The 24528-nt window shown below is 37.0% G+C and overlaps 1 protein-coding gene across 8 annotated transcripts in view; it reads right to left on the bottom strand.

The window, feature by feature from the left end:
* Window positions 1–24528, bottom strand: part of ppfia4 (PTPRF interacting protein alpha 4) — a 93317-nt gene that overhangs the window by 38672 nt on the left and 30117 nt on the right. The window contains exon 1 of one of the 8 annotated variants that reach the window (XM_047810576.1): window positions 4592–4833. The exons of the other annotated variants lie outside the window; for them this stretch is intronic. Coding sequence (XP_047666532.1) covers window positions 4592–4657 — 66 coding nt within the window. The 5' untranslated portion in view covers window positions 4658–4833. Of the gene's footprint in view, window positions 1–4591; window positions 4834–24528 lie in introns of those variants that run through there. 8 annotated transcript variants of the gene reach the window in all.

Below are 24528 nucleotides of genomic sequence, written 5' to 3' on the forward strand. Positions count from 1 at the left end.
TGATTAACATCTCCCAACTTGGAGGTTCACATATGGCTACAGACACAAAACAATTAACTTACACATGCACTATCTAGTCATGATTTTCTGTCATAACATACACACTTATGCACACAGATGGATGCAACTAAAAAGTTTTTGCATCAAGTTCATCTTAAGCACATGGGCATATTTCTCTATCTCTTTCTGCAGCCTTGTGCCACAACACATGGGTCGGATTTGCGCACCAGCTCATTAATGATACAGTGTGATCCTGAAATGTGAGAGAAAATGCAGCAAAACAGATAATAAATAAATAAATAAATAAATAAATAAATAAATAAATAAATAAATAAATAAATAAATAAGCAATGTTCAGTTAACCAACGCCATCACCAGATGGTTTAGCTAAGTGCAAAATTTATATATAGTTATATATGTCACACATGAGCTTTGAGGTGAGTTGATATGAATAAATCTGTATATTTAGCCCCCACCAGAGGTGTAGTGTTACCTGTAAAAATAAAGTAATAACTTCTGTACTTGGCACCTATTGTGCGTCTCATCATGTATACTTAGACACATTCATATATCAAGCACAAACTTTAAATACACCTGAAACCGAATGTATTTTTCTCTATATACACATTAGTAAATTCAGGAGTGAATGAACTGCAGCAAAACTGAACATAAGAGCATGGATACTGTGTCAAAATCTTAGTCAATTAAATGCATTAAGGCAAAAATCTACTTGAATAAACATCATAAAGTACTGTATCTACATTGGAAAACACACAAGTATTCAAAAGTAAACAGCAAATAACAAGCTACAAAGTTACAAATCCTAACTAGCTAGCTAATGTAACAACATTTACGATACCTAACTAGCTAGCTAATGTCACAAGCTAATTTACAAAGGTAAACTTGCTAGCTTATGTACCTAGTTCAATTGCGAACTAATTTACAGTAGTACTGATTTACAGTTGATGCCATTGGGTACCACATAATATCATCAATGATATCCAGACACCTAAGACAATACATAGTACTATTAAAATGCTCCAGCATTAATTAACCTTATTTGTTAATGGCAAAGAGCAAAAAATAGAGCATTATAATAATGAAAATTATATAATAATAATAATAAAAAAATACTAGTTTAATAAACAGAGCCTGATGGGGGAATGTATGCTCAGCTAAATGCAGCGATTTCTTCTAGATGAGGTGTGTAGAGTTTTTAACGCACAAATAGTTTTTTTCCTCACTTTACTATGGATCATTCATCTCAGTAATAGTGCAGGATATAAAGACACAACAGTGCTGATGGACAATTCATTTTAAGACACTTCTGAGAGACAAAACAACTTCAATGTATAAAATTAATGCAACACACTAACACACACACATCACTTAGCGCCAAACACTGAATATCTATACCAAAAGTCTTAATCTTAAAACATAAAAGCACACATTTCGAAGTGTGTGTGCAGATACTGCATCACAGAGTCAAGGCAGTAGAAAAGAAGAAAAAAAAGAGGGATTTTGAATTAGCTTACTTCTCATTCATTGCTGTGTTATGGTTTATTTTTTACACACACTTTCATACTTATTTTGATTGTGTGCTGGAATTAATAAAAGCCTGCAATTGCAAAGGTCTGACTAATACTGTGCTTGATAAACTATATATTTTTTTATTGCATTCTGTCTTTACTGACTTTATTGACAGTAAACCTTTCACACATTTTTACTTACAGGGCTTTCCACACTTGAAATATTTCCCTTGGGTGATTGTAAACTCTGGGTAAACAGAATCCTGTGTTATCTTGCTTGACATTTCACACTGTTCAAACTTTATCCAGGGTTAACACTTAATCCTGGCTGTTTACAGTCTGACACTGTGCATCCCTAATCCCTGGCTTAACATTCTTATTTGAATATTTGCGCCATCAACAACCATGATTGACCAAATACAGCACCCAGATTGACTCATGCTTTCATATCAGTGAGAAAAAAGAAGACATGTCTTCCATTATGTGCCCAAGCAGGCATTGCTATATTTCACAGCTTTCTAAACTTTTTTTTGCCTTTGATTGTCTGACATAAAACTAAATCTGTCTCCTCTTTGCTTGACTTGACAAATTTTTCCTCACTATTTCACATTATTATTATTATTATTATTATTATTATTATTATTATTATTATTATTATTATTATTATTATTATTATTTCCCCTGAAATATTGTAACTACTGTTTATACAAGATGCATGGTTTCTGTGACTGTACAAAGCATATGATATGAAGCACACTGTGTTTAATTTCTGATTTGGTGTCTGTAGTCAATCAAGTAACTAGTTGTAATATTCTCTCATTAATTCACACTGTACACTTTTGCACCAGAATGTGAAAAGAGCTGCTTCTACTGCTACGTTCCTCTACCCCGTTGTGAAAAGTGTTGTATTAGCGATGAGATCGCTGTGTCACTGTAACATTCCAAAATTCTCTCTTTTTTTTTTTTATCTATAGATTTGTCTTGATAGAAATAAAACGATTATCCCTGCATGCCACAAACATAATGGCTCTCAGCTGAGCATTTGCTTTCGGTTTTCTGAGCGGAAACCTCAGCAAAAAATAAGAATATAAGGTGTGCAGCGATGCTGCAGTAGCAAAGCTGTGACTGACAGATGGTGCAGTGACAGTCAGAGCTGAGATGATTCACTCGTCAGCATTTTATCACTACGTTTCTAGAGCAACTGCATCTCTTCACACATCCTGCCTCTCACTCTATGCATCATCACTTACGTCATATAGCTGAGAAAAACGTTGCTAGAAGAACTTACTAAAACTGCATGATGCAGAGACAATACCATATTGCAGCTGTATTACACACTGGAGGAAATGTTTTATTTCTCTTATACCACAGAAATTTGCCAATGAATACATTTATTTTATTTTTTTCTCTATTTACGACACATAAATATGTCCACATAACAATATGAACGTCCACAAAACAATCTAGTTAATCAGATATAAACATTGAATCTCCTAGCAGTGTCTCTCGTTTACTCTGTCATTAAGTTACTTCTTAAAAACATGCAGCTTGCAATCTTCCGCAAAACACTGAGTCATCGATCTTAAAGATCTTCCCCTATCTGAAAACGTAGAGCATTACACCTGGCTATAACAAAATGCTGACAGAGAAGACTCCTTTGAAAAATGCTAAATAATCATCTTGATGAAAACTTCACCATATCTTCCATTACACAAGCTATCTTTTTTAAACTTGTCCATCATACACATCACTGTTTAAGCAGAATAGATCAGTATAGCTACTGTCAGAGCTGCTGTTCACCTTCTGACCAATCAGAATCAAGAATTTCACGGCACTATAGTAAGTAAAATCAATAGTGTTAGCATACAGTATTTGCATCGTATCACCAGGATTGTGTGAGTGGAGTTTGCATGTTCTCCCCATGCTTTGGGGATTTCCTCTGGATCTCTGGTTTCTTACCCCAGTCCAAAGCCAAGTGTTATAGACTGACTGGCATCTCTAAATTGTCTTGTGTGAATGGGTGTGTGAGTGCTTATGTGATTGTGCTCTGTGATGGTTTGGAACCCTGTTCAGAGAGTCTCCTGCCAAACAGTCCCCTGTGACCCTTAATAAGCAGTGCAAAAAATGGATGGATGGATAGAGAATGTTTGCTTGCAAGTTGTGAATGCTTATAAGAATGTGGTGACCTACAGTAGCACTTCCCTGGTCTTACCAAAGCTTACTTCTTTCATAATCCACTGTATGGACTGTTTAACTTCCCCAAAACACACACACATTTGTGTCTCCATCTGTGCTCCCACTTGAGTGTTACTAAGCCAGTGTCTGGTTGTTTTTGTAGTTCATCTGAACTATAATTGTGTTTTCCTGGGTTTCCCCCTTTGGACTTTTTTCACTTGTTGTTTGAATGCATGTACCAGTCTTCTTTGATGATATTTCACCCATGACCTCACAAAGTGCCTGATCCTTTTTGTGTTTGCTAAGCTGAATGTTCTCCCTATTTATTTATTATTAATTCTGTAGTTTGTACATTGTATACTCATTTCCGGTAAGAAAAAAATTACACACAATGAGCACTTTGCAGCATGAATTGTTCCAGACATAATGTCTAATAAAGGTTTTTAAAAAGTGTTTTGTCTCCAATAGTTATTTGAGAATATATGCAATACCTTGACTAAGTAAATAAATGTAAAAGTCGTCAGTTCTAAGCAAAATATACCAGACTTGTGAGACTTCATGTGATAAAACATTCAGATTTTAGGTATTGTGTTCAGTTACATTATATAACAAAGGCATATCCAGTGTTCAGAAATAATTAGCAATATGATTTTCATGCTTGATTCCTTGACAAAATTTAAAAAAAAGTTGAAAGTAAAACAGGCCTACTGAAAATCGTCTACATGGTTGGCATGGAATAATTCCCTAAGGGACATCCCACTCCAAACTTAGACACAACCCTACCGGACTCGGCAAGACCTAACAAGCTGACACCATGTGACAACCAAAAACAACAACATAAACAACATACAACCAAAGCTGATAATTTTTTAATATCTTGTTCCTACCTGGTACATATAAGGGTTAACGTTTATGCCATTCTGCAGGTGAATCTTCAAAAAAGGGTGGGTCATGTCGCAAGTAGCATAGCAGAACCTGGGTTGGAGCAGCAAACAATGTGAAGCAAGCAGGAGGGAGAGAAGAGGAGGAGAGAGTGCACAATGAAAAGAGAGAGCCTCTCTATATCTCTGATGGATGACAGTAAGCTGAAGAATAAATGAGCTTCTCTGGCCAGCGGAGCAAAACTCAGCCGACTGGGCGCAGGACTGAGGAGTGAGAAAATGAGAGTGAGGGAAATGGGAGGGGAGGGAAGGAGAGAATAAACAGTGAAGACAGGGAGAAAGAGATGGTGATAGAAAAAGCAAACTAAGTAGAAAAGCTAGACATGAGTAAATTAGAGGATTAGATGGTGACTGTTTGTTGATATGACTTGTTAAAAATGGTGGTGAAATTCAGCTACCTGCCCCACCTATGAAATATGTGCCCTTTTTTCCACAAATCAGCCTGTGATGATCTTCTCTGAACAAGAACAATAGGATATAATAGGATAAGCATGTGGGCAGGCACTTCATGCTGGAAAACACCATCCAGTGCTAAGACTACGTCAAGACAGTGGAACCTGATGACTATGTTGGAGTACAGATCACAGTTTCTCTGGTGAACCTCCCTAACCTCTCAGGGTTCGAGGCCTCATCATTTCAGACCCCAAATCTGATACCTCTCCTCTTAAACAGATGTACAACCCAAGAAAATATGGATATGAATATGAAAATATGTCAATCTTTGAATGCCACTTAATCTTTGAATGCCACTTAGTGCTAAGCAGCATTTCCCAGACTTGTTGGTCAGCCTGGCAGCCAGGTCATTCTGGGAGTTAAACAGACCAACCAACTAGCTAAACACTAACTAGAACAGGCTGGTAGATCTGCTAGCATATCAGCTGGGCCAGACTAACACAAGCTAGATCGGCTTTTGAGACCATCGCTAGGAGAGCAGCTAGTTTGCCAGCTGGGCCAGCCTAGGACCATCTAGATGAGGATAAGAGACCAACTAGTCAATCAGTTAGACCAATTTTGGAGAATATCTGGCTCACCAGCTTGACCAGCCAACACTAGCTCAACCAGTCTAGTTGAGGATATGAGAGCAACTAGTCCACCAGCCGGACCAGCCTAACACCAGCTAGACCAGGCTGAGAGAATAGCTAAGACCAGCAAATAAACTTTGGCTGATATAAGCTGATATTCAAGTAGTTGAATCAATCTGCTGTAATACTTTCTGCATTCTAACAGATACATTCTAACAGATGTAATACTTTCTGCATTCTAACAGTACATAGCCCCTTCAGTAGATGAAGGATTGCCATCTCCTGTCACACTGGCAAGACCGTTAACTGTAAAATGCAGTTTGTGATCTTTATTACCATCAAGATCCACCAAGTATAACAGACAGATGATCACGGATGATTAAGAAGATCAGACATACGCACTGGAGTATGTGACACTTCTCATTATTTCACGACTGGTCTACTGAAAGACTGCTGACAGGCCAACCAGCTTGCAGTAGGTTTTTCAGCTCTGCGCTTGGATTCTGCCTTACTTGTAAGTCACTTTGGATAAAAGTGACTGCCAAATGAATAAATGCCCCTTAAGCATGTTCCGAGCTCTTCTCCTTACACTCAACACGGTCAGTCTTGGGTTTACTACAACATAACATATATCAGAAAAATTTTACTGCAAATTCCACCTTTAGTCTATAATGAAATATTGAAACCGTTTTAAAAGGCCGACACTACCAGCCGCCTGGCTGCGAGTCAAGAATGCAATGCAGAATTATATAAAAAGAAACACAGTGTCTGTTGTACAGTTACTGGGATTAATGCTAGCTTACACAGCAAGGACATCTATTTTAATCTTAACACAGATCCATAGTCTGGAGTACCAAATACAGTTAAAAGCTTCTTTAATGAGATGGTGACACAGACATTCTTTCAAACTTATAAAGACAGGGTTTTTCACATTAATGAAAGTGTGCTGTAGGAAGCTGGACATCAAAGAAGCATTCATTTGCAGTATTTTGAAGCATCTAATTACGAATCAAGTTCCATCAAGAAAAGTTCCTTTTCCTATTAAAGAAACTGCTTAATGTTCTCTTTCTGCCCTCTCCTTACTTTGGTGCAAACATTTCTCTTCTATGTTGGACATTTGCTTTGGAAGTCTTGGACACAGGGTCACAGGGAGTCTGACATCTATACCAGGGGACATGGGGCACAAGGTAGGCGACACCCTGGAAGGGGCACCAACCAATCACAGGGCAAAATCACACCAACACTTGTATACAAGAACAATTTATGTTAATCAGCCTACGACTCATGTCTTTGCACCTGGAGGAAACCCCAAAGTAAAAAGAAGAACAGGTAACCTCTCTCTCTCTCTCTCTCTCTCTCTCTCAAACACACCCACACGCACACACACACAGGGCGGTGACAGGGATCAAATCCCTCAACCCTGGAGGTACAAGGCAAGCATGCTAACCACTAATTAGGCAGTTTGCACTCAAACTCACTTGATCAATTTTATTTCACAAAGCAATGGATGACAATCATGTCTATATTGTACCGGAAAGAGACTGTGACCTTTTTTTATAGTTATATCTTATGTAATAAAGTAAATTTAAGTATCCAATTTGACAGGGCATGCTGATAAAGCAACAGTGATCAACATTTCACAAAATATGCAATTTCTTTTATACAACAGTAATTGCTGTGCAACGGCAACAGTTTTTAGAATTACATGGGAGGTTTGGTAGTGTAGCAGGTAATGTTGCCATCCCACACTCCAGTACGCCCGGTTCAGACCCGAGCTTGGTTTACTTTCCTGGTTGAGAAGAGTTTTTCGAAGTTCTTCTGTTTATATGGGTCTGGGTTCCCACCTGGATTAGCTATGCTCAGTTGCCACATGGCATGAATAAATGCATACATAGTGCCTCTTCAAGTCAAGAGGCATTTTTCTCACCAAGTTTTTTTTTATTTTTTCTTTCAAAATTATAGCAGCAATAAAATAAGCATCCTACTCTCTCTCTCTCTCTCTCTCTCTCTCTCTCTCTCTCTCTCTCTCTCTCTCTCTCTCTCTCTCTTAGTTAATGAGACAAAAAAAATTCAGCTTGTCATGTTTCAGAGAACCTGCATTTCTCTTTTTCCTGAAGACTTCTCTGAGTCAGAGAGCTTAGTTCCACTGCAGAAGCACAGGATCCTCGACAGATCCTGCTAAATAAATGCTGCTTTTAAGTAAACTTTAATATGTAAACCAGTGTATTTTAACACAGTGCATCTGCCATACAAGTCCCTGTGTAAGTTGATGCTATAAAAACAATAACATATTACAGCAAGGATATTGATATTAACTACATGCTTATGCTAATGAGAAGACTGCATGAGACCTGACAACACTGATTTGAAAAGTGTCAAGCTGATTTACATTTACAGCATTTAGCAGACGCCCTTATCCAGAGCGACTTACATTTTATCTCATTTTTTGTACAACCGAGCAATTGAGGGTTAAGGGCCTTGCTCAGGGGCCCAGCAGTGGCAGCTTGGTGGATGTAGGAATCGAGCTCACAACCTTCCGATTGGTAGCCCAACACCTTAACCACTAGGCTACCACATCCCCCACATCTGATTTAGATTCTGCTGAAAAAGACAAAGAAGTAGTATAGCTTCTCTCAACATTTCTGTTCTGTAATCTCGTATCACATTCCATATCTTCTCAGAGAATTACTTGGTTTAATTCGAACCTTTTATATAGTTAGTTAGGCTGGCTATTCAGAGTAGGAAGATGAATCCAAAGAATGGTTCTTAGCAAATATCTCTAAATATATGCCAAAGTAAGAGCTAAATCTAGCACAAGTGTATTTTTAATATAAAGTCATCCCATTTATATACAAATAATTATAATGAGAAGATATAGTAGTCTAACTGACAAAACCGTACAGGGCCATACAAAGAATACAAAGATCCCTAAAAGAGTGTCAGACAAGCGTTATGTACTATACAGTAATTACCCAGAAGACTTCAGATAATTACACACTACAGCACAGCCCAGCGGGAGTAAAGGTGTTGATCAGATAACATACAGTAAGTGTGTAAAGCTGTGCACACTGACTGTGCAAATTGCATGTAATTATAAGCTATCCTAAGTAGCAGTATACAGAAGTGTGACAGCATGGCATGGCTATTAAGTGTAAATAATCATAACATCTGGAAACATACTCCTGAATGGTAAAGTAGGACTGATATTATTATTATTATTATTATTATTATTATTATTATTATTATTATTATTATTATTATTATTATTTATTTATTTATTTATTTATTTATTTTTATTTTTTTATGCAGTACAAATGTGTGAATTATAGTAATGGTGTATATTTAAACCTAATTTGTTCAGCTTTATTAGTAAGGAAGCATACGTTCAATTCAATTCAATTTTCTTTCTGTAGCTGACATGTATAAGATATTCACCAGACATACAGTATGCGAATGTATGGATTTTTCCATAATGAGCAAATCAGAGGTAATGGTGAGAAAGAAAACTCTTTGATGTAATATGAGAAAACCTCGAGAGGAACCAGACTCAAAAGGAAAGCCATCCTCATCTAGATGACAGCAGATTAAAATAATTTCCCTCCTATATCTGTGTACTAAAGCTTGGTTACATTTATTTATTTATTTGTTGTAATCTTCTAACAGGAAATAATCAATACTTTTGAATACATTTTTGATATTTTCACTAGCAAAGACACCATTTTCTTGCTTGCTTGCTCATATAGCAAACTCTCCACATAATCTAAGCACCATGATGATGATAAATGGATTAAAACCATGTTGTTTTTAAGAATGAAAATTATGTAATCTTTGGTTTGGTGAAGCTTTGATTTGGTTGTGCAAGGAGACATTTATTTAACTAAAGAGTCTCCAGTGTGAGTGTCACTTTTCTACAGTGTCAGCTGGAATGTCCCTGTTATTTCCTAATACACTGCAAGCTATATATATATACTATAATATTTGTCTTATTACAATCTAGACAAAAAAGAAAGGTAAAATACTTTATAGCTAGTATAACAAAAATAAAACTCGTTTCCTGGATGGTTTGCTCAAATGAAATAGCAGGATTATTATGATTAATGGATTAGAACTGTTAGAACATTGTTGTAGGATAAGAGAAATAAAACAGGTTTTTTATTGAAAAAGAATCCACTCTGTAATATGACAGTAACTCCTATGATAGACTCGTTTCTGAAAAATGACACACACTGCAAGTATTTTATTTAATGTGTATTAGACATGTTCTGTATATTTGGATTTTGCTTCTGTTACTCAGGTGTACAGTATGTAATGTGTGTGTGTATGTGTGTGTAGACTTCTAAGCAGGTGCAAAGCTAAACAGCTCGGCAGTGCGATACTGGCAATATTTGAATCCTTTAAATATCAACAAGCATACGTTGTTAACAACTCAACATCTAAGCAACTCGACCACACCCATGCCCTCCTCTCTTCAGATGTTTAGTCACGGCCCTGTAACCTCCCTCTGACCTTGTGCTAAACTTGTTCAAGAATTCGTGTTATGCTGAAGGCTGCAATCTCTAAACACTGTTTACATGTTAACTGTTATCATTTGCATGGTGGAAACTAATCTATGTCATGTTTCTCATGCTGAAATGTTGCTCCATTTGAACTGAACTGCTGTTGTTATTTTCCTTTTCATTTCAAATGACACACTTTATACATGACATACTGGTGCAGAAATGACCCTATATAAGATAAGATAAGAAACTGCTTTAAGACATGCATTAGCTGTTCTGTTGTTTCCATTTTCTGCTACAGAAGAGAACACACAACCTCACCTTTGGACACTTTTGAGTCTCCATGAGAGGGGAATGTTGTGGAGAACACAACCACCTTTAAAAAATAAACTTTCTATATAAATTTATGGCATACAGTATATACTGTTAAGTATTGGATATGTGTAACAGGTTTTTATCCTGCATCTTCTTTCTGAAAATTAGGATTTGAGCCAATATCACATCTTTCACACCATAATAATTGCCATTTTTTCCCCATAAATGTAAAAATAAGTCAAGCTCTCAAAGCTAGGTTATTTGTAAAATAAAGTTACAGCTGTCCTGTTATTAAGAAGGTAAAAAAAAAAGTTCCCAGTTTCAACACTTGGTGTCGCTATCAGTAAAATCAAATCTAAGCTGACTTGCCATCGTCTCCAGTTTCCTCTACATGCATTCGATAAAGATTGTGATTTTACATGGTGGCACGGAAGACCTTTAAAAATATAGATAGCGATGTAGTTACTTTGATTTATTTGCTGTGGAAATCAATAGCTGAGTTACAGCTGTGCTGATGTTCACTACACTGCAGCTCCTGTGATAAGTGCATAAATAATGTGGGGTGTGGTATCTTAGTGGTTAAGGTGTTGGACTACTGATCAGATGAAGAATACCAGGTCCACCATGCTGCCAGTGTTTGGACCATGTCAACCCTCAATTGCTTTTATAAAATGAGATTAAATGTAAGCCGCTTTACAAGGGTTTCTGCCAAATGTCGCAAATGTAAAGCAAGAATTGTTCTCACTCACTTTCTACCGCTTTATCCGAACTACCTCAGGTCACGGGGAGCCTGTGCCTATCTCAGGCGTCATCGGGCATCAAGGCAGGATACACCCTGGACGGAGTGCCAACCCATCGCAGGGCACACACACACACACACACTCATTCACTCACTACGGACAATTTTTCCCAGAGATGCCAATCAACCTACCATGCATGTCTGTGGACTGGGGGAGGAAACCGGAGTACCCGGAGGAAACCCCCGAGGCACGGGGAGAACATGCAAACTCCGCACACACAAGGCAGTGGCGGGAATCGAACCCAGACCCTGGAGGTGTGAAGCCACCGTGCCCCCCTAAAGCAGGAATTGGATTATTGTATTTACTTTTATATATGGTAAAATTCTCCGATATAGGAAATCTCCAATGTCCTACTTTTGTTTGGGAGTCTCAGCCTGGAGATACATGTGGATTCTGTTGATGGTGTAATTAAGAAACCATAGAGATGGCATTATACTTCAATTGATAAAGTTTTGAACTCAAGTCTCCATCATTGAATTGTTGATAAACAATATGTATGAGTATTAGATAAATGTATGGGTATTAGAAGGAAAATGATTTACAAGCGCCCTATGTGGTGTCACCCTTTTGAGTATGGTTTCTCTAAAGTATACATTTTTTATAAATGTATAAATGTATACATTTAAAATGTATGTCCTGAATTTATATATGTCTGTAAAGCTGCTTTGTGAAAACAAGCATTGTTAAAGGCAAAATTAAATAAAATTTAATTGAATCAAATTAAAGTATACACAAGTTTAAATAGCTTAATTGTATTATTTACTGCAATTAGCAGATGCCTTTATGTCAGACATATACAGTAGAAGTGTTTGTGAACAAGTTTGTAGAAGTGAAGTATTGTCTCTATCAAAAAACCCAAATCATGCTAGTTTACAAGGTCACGGGCTTCTGAAAAGAATTGAGAAGCCCAATCAGTTTTATATTGTCTTTAATATAAAACATAAAGAAAGCATGGCAACACAAACCCATGAATAAAGATTAATAGAAATATTTAATCCTTTTATGACAAAAGAAATGGCACTGTGTTAAAGGAAAATAGTCCGGTCTGTCTACGCACAGCCCTAAGCCGTAAACAAATGTCGAGCCGAGTGAAGATTAAGATGATGTTTTTGAGTGAAAGAGTGTTTGATATTTACTCAGGATTAACTCTGGTATATAAATCGGTTCTGTTTGCAGTGGCATTGTCCTGTGTGATTTGCTCAGTGTCCATGAACACCTCGGTAAAGATGTTTTCATGACACACCATTTTCTTGTTGCCTCACTTAATTCACACCTAATTCTCTTCTTCAGGAACTTATCACTAGATTGTGACCTTTCCGGGTGCTGTTAGACATTTTTGCTTTTTCTGTCTCTGTTGGTTAGTCATTTCTTTTTTCCACTCCTATGTCCACATTAAGTTGTTTTTTTTTTATGATGCTCTGTGATGAACACTCATTCCATCCAGGATGTTTCCCACCAAATGCCAAGTGTTCCCAAAATCCATTGCGACACTAACCCATATAGAGTTCTTGTGAATTTGGGTTTATTACTAACAAAACCTCAAAATAATTTTTGGGAACACCTTAATACATGTTTGAAATCTATTTCCAGGTTTAAAGCCTTTTCCCCTAGCATTCTTAGCCTGTTTTGACTGCCACTTGTCCTGAAATGTGTGAAAGGAAATCAATCATCTGCAATGAGACAAGGCCCTCTTGTGACTCAGCAGTGGAACTACTGTCTGTGCTAGACTCCGGTGTACAGTTTAAGTTTATACTCCTCTAAAAGATAATGCACTTCAGTGACCGGTCATGTAACAGAATAGTAATTGAACATAAATTTAATACTATTACCATAGGAAAGGGCTGATTTCATGCAGATATTAGACTTGAACAATTACATATACTTTACTTGGTTTGTAGGTACAAGTTTTAAATGATTGTTGAATAAATTGTGTGTGCATGTGTATAAAGTAGCAGAATGGTGGTGTGTTTGGGATCATTTCCACCTCCAGGGCCTTGGTTTAATTCAGAGCTCAAGTTACTGCCTGTATAAAGTTTCACATAATGGCTACACTAAAGTGCCCCAAGGTGTGAATCAGTTAGGACAATCTATCGGCGGTGTATTCCCACCTCACGCTTAGTGCTTCCTGGGATAGAATCCGGATCCCACGTGACCCTGAGCAGGATAAAATGCTTACTGAAGATAAATGCACTCGCAAACTGTAGGAATTTTTATAGGTTTCTAACCTTTTTTTTCCTACAACTGGATGATTCCCTGTACAGTATAAGAACCCTTAACCTTTAGGGAAAATGTTAATGATTCCCTGTATAAGAACCCTTAACCACAGAACCAATGAGCAATCCTTTTTTTCCCATGAGTGTACAAACAGCACCATATTAGATGGAGCTGTGCATATTTTGGAGCAAGTCATAAAACAAACCCATTTATCTTCTAGCCCATTATTAGCATTTATTGGAGCACTTTTGCTTGTGGCACACTTCCCACTCAATTCAATTCGACTTTAATTTTATTATACCCCTACCGCAGAACAAAAAGCTCTCTCATTGTTCTCTTTATGTATCTTCTATCACCTATGGCAGTTACCATGGATAATGATGATGATGGTAATCAGCAGTGGCTCATGTCCATAGATTTTGGTGTGGCAGGACGACATTAATAATGACGTAGCTTCAAACTAAATTAACTCGCATGGCTATCACAGTTGACTTATGCTGTAGGCATCTATCTAGTGAAATTTTAAAGTAGATGTGTTTCTAGTCAAGCTGAGCAAGAAGAGGTATTAGCTTTAACCAGGGTTGACAAGTTTCAGCAAAATATCTAGACCAACATCATCAAAAAAAAACAACAACAAAAAAAAACACAAAACTATTGAAATTAGCCCTGAAACTTAGAAAGTCCCAATCTGATGTAGGGATGTTATCCAGTCCATAATTCCTCTCTAATTTGGGCAAAATTGTATCTAAGAATAGAAAAAGACCTGTAAATCATAAACACACATCGTTTTATTCCAGACGACTGCCTGGTTTGTGGTTATGGGTTGCTGCATAAAGGAATTATTGTTGCATACAAAATATTTTGCCATTGTTTATAGAAACTTGTACATTTAATTCTGATTGTTTGATATAAAACAATATGTTGACAGCGACAGTATATTTTTACATTATTCAAGTTCTTATTTATTTTTCTTAAATTACTTATCTGTCCACAGAGCAACATGATTCCATCCCCAGTGGCCCACTATTAGCATTTCTTGCAGTTCAAATTTTGTTTGCAAATAAATAACCTCACTGAGCTAAATGTACATAATCTAGAAAGTCAATGGAACGTCAGCGTATATCTGTTAAAGAACATTTCTTTAAAACTCAAAAGAGGAAATTGGTATTTTAATAGAATTTAAAATGTATGGACATGTGAAGACTTTACCACATATATGCCCCACCTTTGGCACTATGGATGAGCTACTGCTGATCTACAAAAAAGAAAAACTACAAAGTAGCCACAAAAAAGCAACACAGTGAGCACCCTTAAGATGAAAAGTGTTTCGCATACAAGCACAAAAAAAAAAAAAAAACTGTCACATTTTCAGCAGAGCAAATTCCCTGCAGAGGAGGCAGGAGTCAGCAGTTGCATGGAGCACATCTCTCTCTCTCTCTCTCTCTCTCTCTCTCTCTCTCTCTCTTTTTCTGTCATTTTTCACAAAGCGCTTCTCCAGATAAGGTGTCCCTTAAGTAGAGAAACACTTCAGCAACTGTCTGAGCAAGGAGCCATTTTACTCCTCAAGATGAAGTCAGCAATTCTGTCTTAGCTAGTGATGCCGGTATGAGAAATACACATCAATGACAAAATCCAGTTCAAGAAGTCTGGCCCACCTAATCCTACCGGGTACTTTACCCATCTTTCAGAGTGTTGTTCCAACACAATCATGATATGACACATCTATCAAAGAGGTATGAGATTTCTATCCTAGTTTCCACATTTCAACAATAAAGACTTCCTTGTACGATATTACCCTTGCAGATGGCACAGGGCACACAGCAGAGAAGCTGTGTCAAGACTAAGAACCTTGGGGCAGAGGTGTCATATTATATCAGAGCTTCCTGTGAAGTTGATGTAGAGGGCTTGTGGCTCTGTAGTGGCTCTACAACCACCTTTCTTTATCGAGTTGCCAGAATAGATTAAAATAGTCTCACTAAACTGGATTTGGGGGTCTCACATATTCCAATGACATCCAACTTGATCGCAGGTACCGAGACTGGCACAGAGAAGCAGAGCAAGCCAAGACCCCACTAGCTTATAAGCCACTAACCTTGCTTCCATTACCCATGTACATCTGGCCTGATCCCAAGTGTCATGCTAAGAGACAGCATAAAGAATACACCACCAGCTATGCTACTACAGTGGGAGGAAATAATAATTATTCCAAAATTATGCCTGTGACTGCATTTGAAAGTCTAGTAAGCAGTTCACCTGAAGTTGGAGCTGTTTTCTATGTTCACTCATCTCCAACTGAGCACGTGATTATCATGGTTCACATGAATAAGCAACAGATCCACATAATTGCCTTCACTGATTCACTTTGGAAGAAAATTCTTCTCATTATCAGCAAACCAACTTAATATTCCATTAGACAGAAACCCTACAATTATTAAACACACCAGAGCTGTCAGTGGATTACCCTTGGACTTTTAGTAGGAAGCCTCCCAAGGATTCTGGAGATTCCTTTTCGGAAACATTCAAATTAGAGAAGCAGTCGTTTCAGATTTTTTTTATCTAAGACTCTGTGATACACCAAAAACTATATAATGGAAGAGTTCCACAAGGGTTGTTTAAATAGTGAATGCTGCAAGCTTCTAAATAAATTCTACTCAGAACATTTCCAGAATGGTAAACTCATTGTTGTACAGATTGACACAGAACTGGTAAGAGTTCCCCAAAAGGGTAAAGAGGTAAAAGGTGAAGGACCATTTTCTCCTTTACTTACCCTTTTTTTCTGAACGCGAATCCCTGAATATGAGAGAATATGTCACCGAAACTGTAACCCTAACAGTAACTGCAACAATATACTGTAGAGCATGTTTATATTTTTTCTTATCAGACACTTATCCTGTTTCCCATATCCTTGGATATCCCATGGCTCCAGGAAGATATCACCAATCCTCTCCAATTGTACTGAGAGTGTTTCAATACAGCAGGCACCTTCAATTCTCCCAGTCATATTACCCAATTCAACCTGTCTTGCAGTAACCCCATTTTGACTCAACACTGCCTACTGTAACCTCTTAAAAATCATTCTTATGATTGTACTATCAATCTCCAGGTGTAAAGAGCTCCACTGGTGAGAGTGTGGGTACAGTAGTTGATATCTTCTCGCACTCTTCTATTGGTGATGGAAGAGTCATGGAAGAGGCCATGGCATGCTATGATAAACTACACTTCCTGCCAATCTACAACCTTATTTAAGAGTTACACTTTCTATGTTCAGATTTTTGAACACTGATGGGCCTCCCAGCCAATACTGATCCTGGAAAACCGTATTTGTAGAGTTTTTGCTAATGTTATATGTGTCCATCCCATAGTCTTGACAAGCTAATGAAGACCATAGACAAATTTTTACATATTCTAGTAGTCTAAACAAGTTAAATGATCTTTAGGAAAAGAGTTGTTTACAGAGGTTTTTGTGTGAAGATTTGTTCAGCAGACCATATTTTCTAGTTAAATGTTTTATACCTCAAGGGTTAGTGCATAATAGAACAGTCCACCAATTAACACCATAACACCCTTCCACTAGCTCGTTCTGTTCATATCATCTGCTGCATTCGAGACTCCAGCACAGTGACTGCTGCCTGCTATTTCCATAATGGCTTTTCATTATGGACTAAGGAAATCGTTCATGTTAGCACATACACACAAACCATGCATGTGAATCAAAACAGCTTAGACATATGTAGCTGGATCACCAACCAAGTGACTCATACTATTACCATAAGCAATTTAAACCCATTCTGTCCATCTGCTAGCCTCAAATCTTCTCCTTTTTCCTATCTTTTCTGCATTGCTATCACAATCTTTGCTTTCTGCATGCCCTTTTGCATCTTTGTCTTTTTTCTTCTCAATCACTTTTTTATCAAACACAAAAAACAGATGATCTTATGTTCAGAATATGTGTCCATTGTACACTATACTGGACACACATACAGACATACACATACAGTCATGACAACAGGATTTGCACCAGTCTCATCTGTCATGTGTCTGCCATCAGGCTCATTAGGCATCTACACAGCCAAATCTGTTGCTTTCATCCAGCATCACATCTCTCCTGTAATTAACCCAGTCCTCACACTCATACATCAGTACACGTGTCATACTGCTACACAACACATATAGAAAACCATATAGTCTAATCCATCTAAATCCATGATTTACATTTTAGACAGTGTTTTGGGGGTGCTACATTAACACATAGCTGTGTTTCTTCCTTTTGACATGTAATGGTATACTTCTGCAATCTGCAGCCCTCTGACTGGATATAAGCTAAATAACAATCAAAAGAGATGTAAAAGTGATAATGAGTACAAAATACATGAACCACAATAGTAGAGTGCAAACAATAGTTTTGCTCATGACTTACCGACTCAAACTCACCTTGAACGACCTGCATATTATTCGGTACACACAAGATGTGATCTTCAGTAATATATCAAATGAAATATTACTGAATTGTAAATGTTTCATTGAGTTTTGATGTCTATTTCCTATATTAACTATAAGAATCAAGATTTTATTTGTCATGTACACAGTACTGTACAGTATACAACTGCAGTAAAAATGAAAAACTGGTTACTTGCCATCAGACTGTGCAAATAATTTACCTATATATAGGAATATATGTTAAAATAGGATGAATAAGAAATAATAAGAAAGAAGAATATAAAAAAATATGATAAGTAGTAAGTTACATATTATATGTAGTAGCAGTTAAAGATGATGTGCAGTTATGTTACATGTAGTAACAGTAAATAATGTGCAAATGTTTCGGAATAGAAAGTGATGGAGCAAAACTGGATTCCTAAATGTTCTGTATGATGGACATGTCTGTGGTGAGGAGTCTAGTGGTCTGAGGAAAGAGCCTCTCCATTTTAACCACCAGATTAAAAAAGCTCTTGCCTAATACTGGTAATCATCTCCACCAATGCAATCTCCAATGCAGAGCAGTGCTTTAGTCTTAATTCATATCTTTCAGCTGCTATGTTGTTTTGAAGTATGTTTTCTCTCAAAATTCTGAGAACATTTATCAAGTATAAATAGCATCGTAAGAAAAATTTCTCTCAAGATTACAAGAGCTTATATAGAAAATTCATAAAGTTATAAGAACAGTCTATCAACATTATTTGAATAATGTTTCTAGCATCTAAAAATTGCAGCAACATTCCTTGTTATGTGGGTAATCACAGTCAAAGCCATCATGCTAGTCAGTTTGTAGCTCAATACCTAGCCAAGGGTCTGCTGCTGTAGCTCTGTGCAACTGTGTTGTACAGCTGCACAGCATTCTGGAATTTTATATACTAAAGATATAGCTAAAGCTCAGATGTTCCTGGGTTTTTTATGTTAGCCAGTGCCATGTTGCTAATTATTGAAAGACATTTTAGATAGTACATTTAGAATGCTAAAGCTATTACATTTTTAAACAACTGTCAGAATCTAGCCCGGACTTTTTTCATGTGCCTTTTGTTTACGTTTTGTGTTCACGTGTCTGCCCCACCCTTGTCTATTCCTTCCCGCCTCAGCACACCTGTCCCTTTTGTGTCTTTTGTTTTGTCTTGTCTGTGTTTGGTTTTGTTTGTTTTATTAATAAACTGTGTGTTTTTTTTTTACTATCCTCCATTTAGGTCTGTTTTTAACCCCGGTTTTCTGACAACACCAGCTTTGGGGATAACACAATAAAAATAAACAAAGTTTTACTTGTGTAAGCAACTGTAATGTCAACAATGAGCTAATAATTGTTGTCTTTAGGTGCAGCTGGCCATGAAATTAAATGCATTTGATATACTTCAGAAATCAGGATCGGATCTCTCAAGGTCAAATCCTATCCAACTGTCAGAGCTGTCAAAAGTACATCTAAAAGCGATCACAGACTTTATTTGAAATGTTATACATTTATTGTTGTATTGTATACTGCACCACTGAGTACTGAAATATATAAATTGCAATAGACCTCTTCAGAATTTTCAGTTACTGTCACCCATAACCTTTAAAGCCAAAAACCGAGGCATTGAGGCATAAAACGTCAATTAAAGAACTTAATTAATCTTAGTTTTGAAAGAAACTGTAAAGAAATGGTTGGTACTGGTAAGAAATAGCTTGATAACTACAAAAACAATACTTTGTTTTGCATAAAGGAAGTTCTAACATATAGTGAAGAATGTCTGTGCCTTTAAGTAAATGTTTTCAAATGTATTTAATCAACATAAGACACGCACTGTCATTCACCGCTGCTGGATCACATGTAACTGTATTTCCTGTCTATATTTAGCTCTCTTTCTTTCTATATATCTACCTCTAGTTGTTGCTATGAGCACTAAGTAATACTGTTACTGTACAGTATGTCAATATTTAATTGATAAAAGTTACTCATATGTAAAGTTGTGTTACACTCAGGAGTCGATTTTCTTGGTGCCCATAGTGAGTAACTAACAGTGTGTAAACAGATCCAAGGAAGAAAACATACAGCATTATGAGAATATACAGTATTATACATTTGCATGTATTGCTCTTGCTGTTTCTTTCCTCAAATAGTGGTTTGGATTTTATTTTAAAAAATAAGTTATAATAATCGTCTGTGGGATTGTCATGCCCCACAAAGATAGCTCTCGCTGAGAAGTATCATGCTATCATCGGGCTATCTTTGGCATCCTGAAAATATCCGTGTTGTCCACTTCCAGTGTATTGCATGCGATTTTAAGATTTCAAACACAGCAACAGCACACGTGTTTCTTTAACCTAAATAAATATGTACTGATCACTGATTAGTGGTTCGGTGTAGCATTATTAATTGTAGTAAAGAAAGGTCTTGTAGGTGAAAGAGAGGAATACAGTAAGTGGTTTTCTGAAAAGTAACCACATCAACACTGACTAGAGCTAGAACGAGAGAGAGAGAGAGAGAGAGAGAGAGAGAGAGAGAGAGAGAGAGAGAGAGAGAGAGAGAGAGAGAGAGAGAGAGAGAGAAAGATAAATATAGAAAGGCAATACTGTTTCAAGTGCTCCAAGAGAGGTGACTGACTCACTGGGTGTCTTAGTTTACAGTGACCATGAGGAGACACAGAGAGAGGGATACAGCTGCTGAAACTCAATACTGATCAAGGGACAAAGGGATTAGTACAGAAGAAAAAAGGGTGAGAGACCCAGGATGGCGCCAGGGCTTGTCATCCCCCTTCGGGCCTCACTCGTTCATTCTTCACACCCTGTCCTAGTCCCTCAGTCTGAAAACATGCTTCCTAGAACTGAAAATAACCATACACCATGTACCAGTGACATTCCTATTTCCAGTTCGGCTGTACTGTATATCTGCAACAGTGCTACCATCTGTGTGTGTTATTGCTATCCCTACATGTTATTTTCAAACCGCTGTTTGAAATCGTTTAAAACACTAATGCAACTTAAACAGCATATGACTGTGTAATGTTATAAAACAAAACCTGGTTCGTAGTAAAAACAACCCAATAGGAACTTGTATCAATATAATTGTAATCCAGGTGGGAGATAATCATCACCTACAGACAATTTTCTAAAGGCCTATTGTCTTCTTTTGTATTGTCACATTCTCAGCGATTAAACCTGCTATTATTTAAGTCATAGTTATAAGTCATAACATTAGCTAATTTATCTAGCTGGCTATTGTTGTATGTAGATCATGTAGACAAGTAACTTCCTTTCATTATATGTATATGGAATATTGTGTATATAGTAGGTTAACCTATTTTTATAATGCTTACTGGATCGATTTCAAAAGAAAAAGAATTATGAATTTAGATTAAAAAAAGTTGGCACAACACCCATCTAGATAATTTAAAATTGCACAACAGATAGTTTACCATTAAAAAAAAAAGACTATTTTATTGTAGGGGTATTTTACAGTGCCTGGTACCACTGTTTGTCTGTAATTACAGTTTCAAATAACTTGTAAGTCTTCATGTTAATTTTGTTCAGATTGGAGAACATTGCTTCAGTCCTGTGCCAGATTCTCAGTTTAAGGTCTGGGATGATCTGTTGAAAGGTTAAGACTCCTATCTCAGTCTCAGAATTGTCTACTGTGGAAAATGTTCTCAGGGTGATGGATTCTTTATTGGATTTATACCAAACTCTGCACCATGGCCAAAACATTTTGTTCTCATCAGACTAGAGAGAGTTACAAGTTTGCTGAGTCTGACATGCCCTCTGACAAAATTCAAAATTTTGTATTTTATATAAATAATAAAGCACATTTTGATTATAATGTGACCAGCATTTTAAATCTGAGATGGGGATCTCTCCAGCTCATTCAGAGTTACTCTTGTTCTTTTGGTTGCTTCTCTAAGTACTAATACTCTCCTTACCACTGATATTTTGGTGGATGGCTTCCAATAAATGGGTTCATTTTCAGTTTCAGTTTTTAAAAGAAAAATTGCTCCAGTGTAGCGGAACTCACCAAGGCATCTGAGCACACACTAACCCATTTTTTTTGTAATATGAAAGCCTGTGATTGGCATACTGTATGCTGTTTCTGCCCACAAACACACACACACAAACTCACACCTTACACACACAAACGCTTACCTTAACCTCGATAAACAGAAAGAAATCTTTTGGCTCTTTTAGTTTTTAAAAGACACACACACACACACTCCCAGAGACTTAAAACAGAATGAGTCATGTGGTTCAGTAAATTGCATGACACCATGGAGAATTACACTGTGGGGGAAATGCAATAGTTTTTGGTTGGTAGTGGGCTGAGGGGTGCAGTGTGTGGAAAAAACACCAACACACACACACATTTTCGGTTCCACCTCATCTAAGAGTATATTTTTATGGCACAGAAATAAAAAGCTTGGTATAGTTGTAGTTGATAGATGCTGTGTGATTTCTTCATCTCTCTCTTGTTTCCTAACCAAATCTAACCACAACACAATCTGCCTGTAATATCAAAATATCTATATCATAATTCTTAATTAAAACTCCACTCAAGCCACTCAAATGATTAATTACTCATTCACTAGTAACAAAGAATAACCCAAACACATATAGGACCCATTAGTCATTAAGGTCTTCATTTTTATCTGGGCCTGGTTTCATAATGTAAGCTCTTCATAGTGTGGTACCCAGAAAGAGCAGCTTTTGTAAACCAAGCAGCATCAAAAGCAGAAGAGAAATTCACAAAATATTCCTATCCTCAGTCATAGTTTATTGACATGATTTTTTTTGTGTTTCTTATTATCTTATGCAAACATGAGTTAAAAACTTCAAGATCTCTGAATCCTGCTGTCTCTTAAACTTTCCCTCGAAGATCAATAAAACACATCCATTCATCCATATATCTACCCATCCATTTGTTTATCCATGCATCCATCTCTATGTATTTCTGCATTCCACCATCTCTTCATTACTATCACTCTGTCCACGTCCTATTCTTTCATCCATTTATTCCCTTCCAATAATAAATTCATTTATATATTCATCCATCCATCTCCAGCTACCCATCCATCTCCGTTTGTTTGTTTGTTTATTCATTCATTTCTATTAATCTACCTATGCATCCATTCGTGCATCCACTTACCCATCCGTCCATTTATTCATCCATCCACCTCCAAGTACATATCCTTTTCCATACATTCCTACATTAATTAATCACCTTTATTCATTTATTTATTAATCCATCCATATATCTATCTCTGACTACCCATCTGTCTCCATGCATTTAACATCTACATCCATTTCCTTTCATCCATACATACATTCATACATAAACATCCAAATTATCTCTCCATTTCAATGCTTCTATCCATGAAACAATATATTCATCTAAACTATCCACTATCCAAACCAACCACTATCCATCCACCCAAACTTCTTTCCCATCAGCCATCCTTCTATCCATCCCTAATTTGTGTGTCCCTGTTTTTTGTCCTTGTTACGTCTACAATCTTAAGGATCCTCAACCATGTGAAAGGACATTGTTTCAGTTTGTGTCAGTGGAACATACAGTATATCTTCATAATGCCGCCAACGAGCCAAAAATTTATTGGCCATATTTCATTAATATATTGGCTCATAGCTCCTCTAAAGTTCTTAACAAAGAGTGGATTTGGCACAATCCATGTGAATTTAGCAAATGGAAATAGAACATGGGAGGAAGGAGGGAGCAGAGCAAGAGAGAGTATACATGAATATTCATGTGTTTGTGTGCTGTGTATACCAGAGCTTGTCCAAATGTTTTGTGTGTGTGTGCATGGTGTGTTGGAAGAAAGCCAGGATATGAGACGGCGGGATGTTGTGACCTTGAGCCTTGCCTACTTAGCAACCAAAGAGAGAAAGTGCACTACAGGACATTCACTACATTGACCACCTCGACTCTCACACAACATTTCTCTGTTCTATCCTAAAATGCTTTAAAGCAAGAAAATATCAAAAATATGAATTGGGTTTTTAATTTTTTTTAATCTAAATTATCATGGCATGTTTTTGGTGACAGATGGGCTAGTTTTTCAGTATTTCAGAAACTGATAATATCTTAGGATTTTCACACACAACACAGTTTTCTCAGTCTTTAGAATTTACACAGAATCACTGAATGGTACTGTAAGAAAACAACACAACAAAAATGAACATTCAATGAGAGGCAGTTTTGTCTTGTTTATGAGACAGGTTGGATGAGAATGACTAAAACTGATTTGGCCTTTAAGGAAAGATAACCACTCAAATAACCACTCTAGACAAACGTGGTGACCAGAAAATAATCTCAGAATGCACAAAATGATGAACGTTTGGGCAGACAGGTTACAAAAACAGCACATCACACAAGATTCTGCTCTTGAGAGGCAACAACAGTAATGTTAGTCTACACTGGTTACAAGTTCATCACCACTGAAAGATTGAAATTTAAAGCACAATAAATGAGGCCTGGGCTTGATGATAGACAAAGAATGTGTGGTGATTAAAATGACAGTCACACACCACACATTGTGTGTATATACTGTATGTGTGTGGGGTGAATAAGT

The sequence above is a fragment of the Tachysurus fulvidraco genome, chromosome 2 (assembly GCF_022655615.1).
Source record: "Tachysurus fulvidraco isolate hzauxx_2018 chromosome 2, HZAU_PFXX_2.0, whole genome shotgun sequence".
Lineage (NCBI taxonomy): Eukaryota > Metazoa > Chordata > Actinopteri > Siluriformes > Bagridae > Tachysurus > Tachysurus fulvidraco.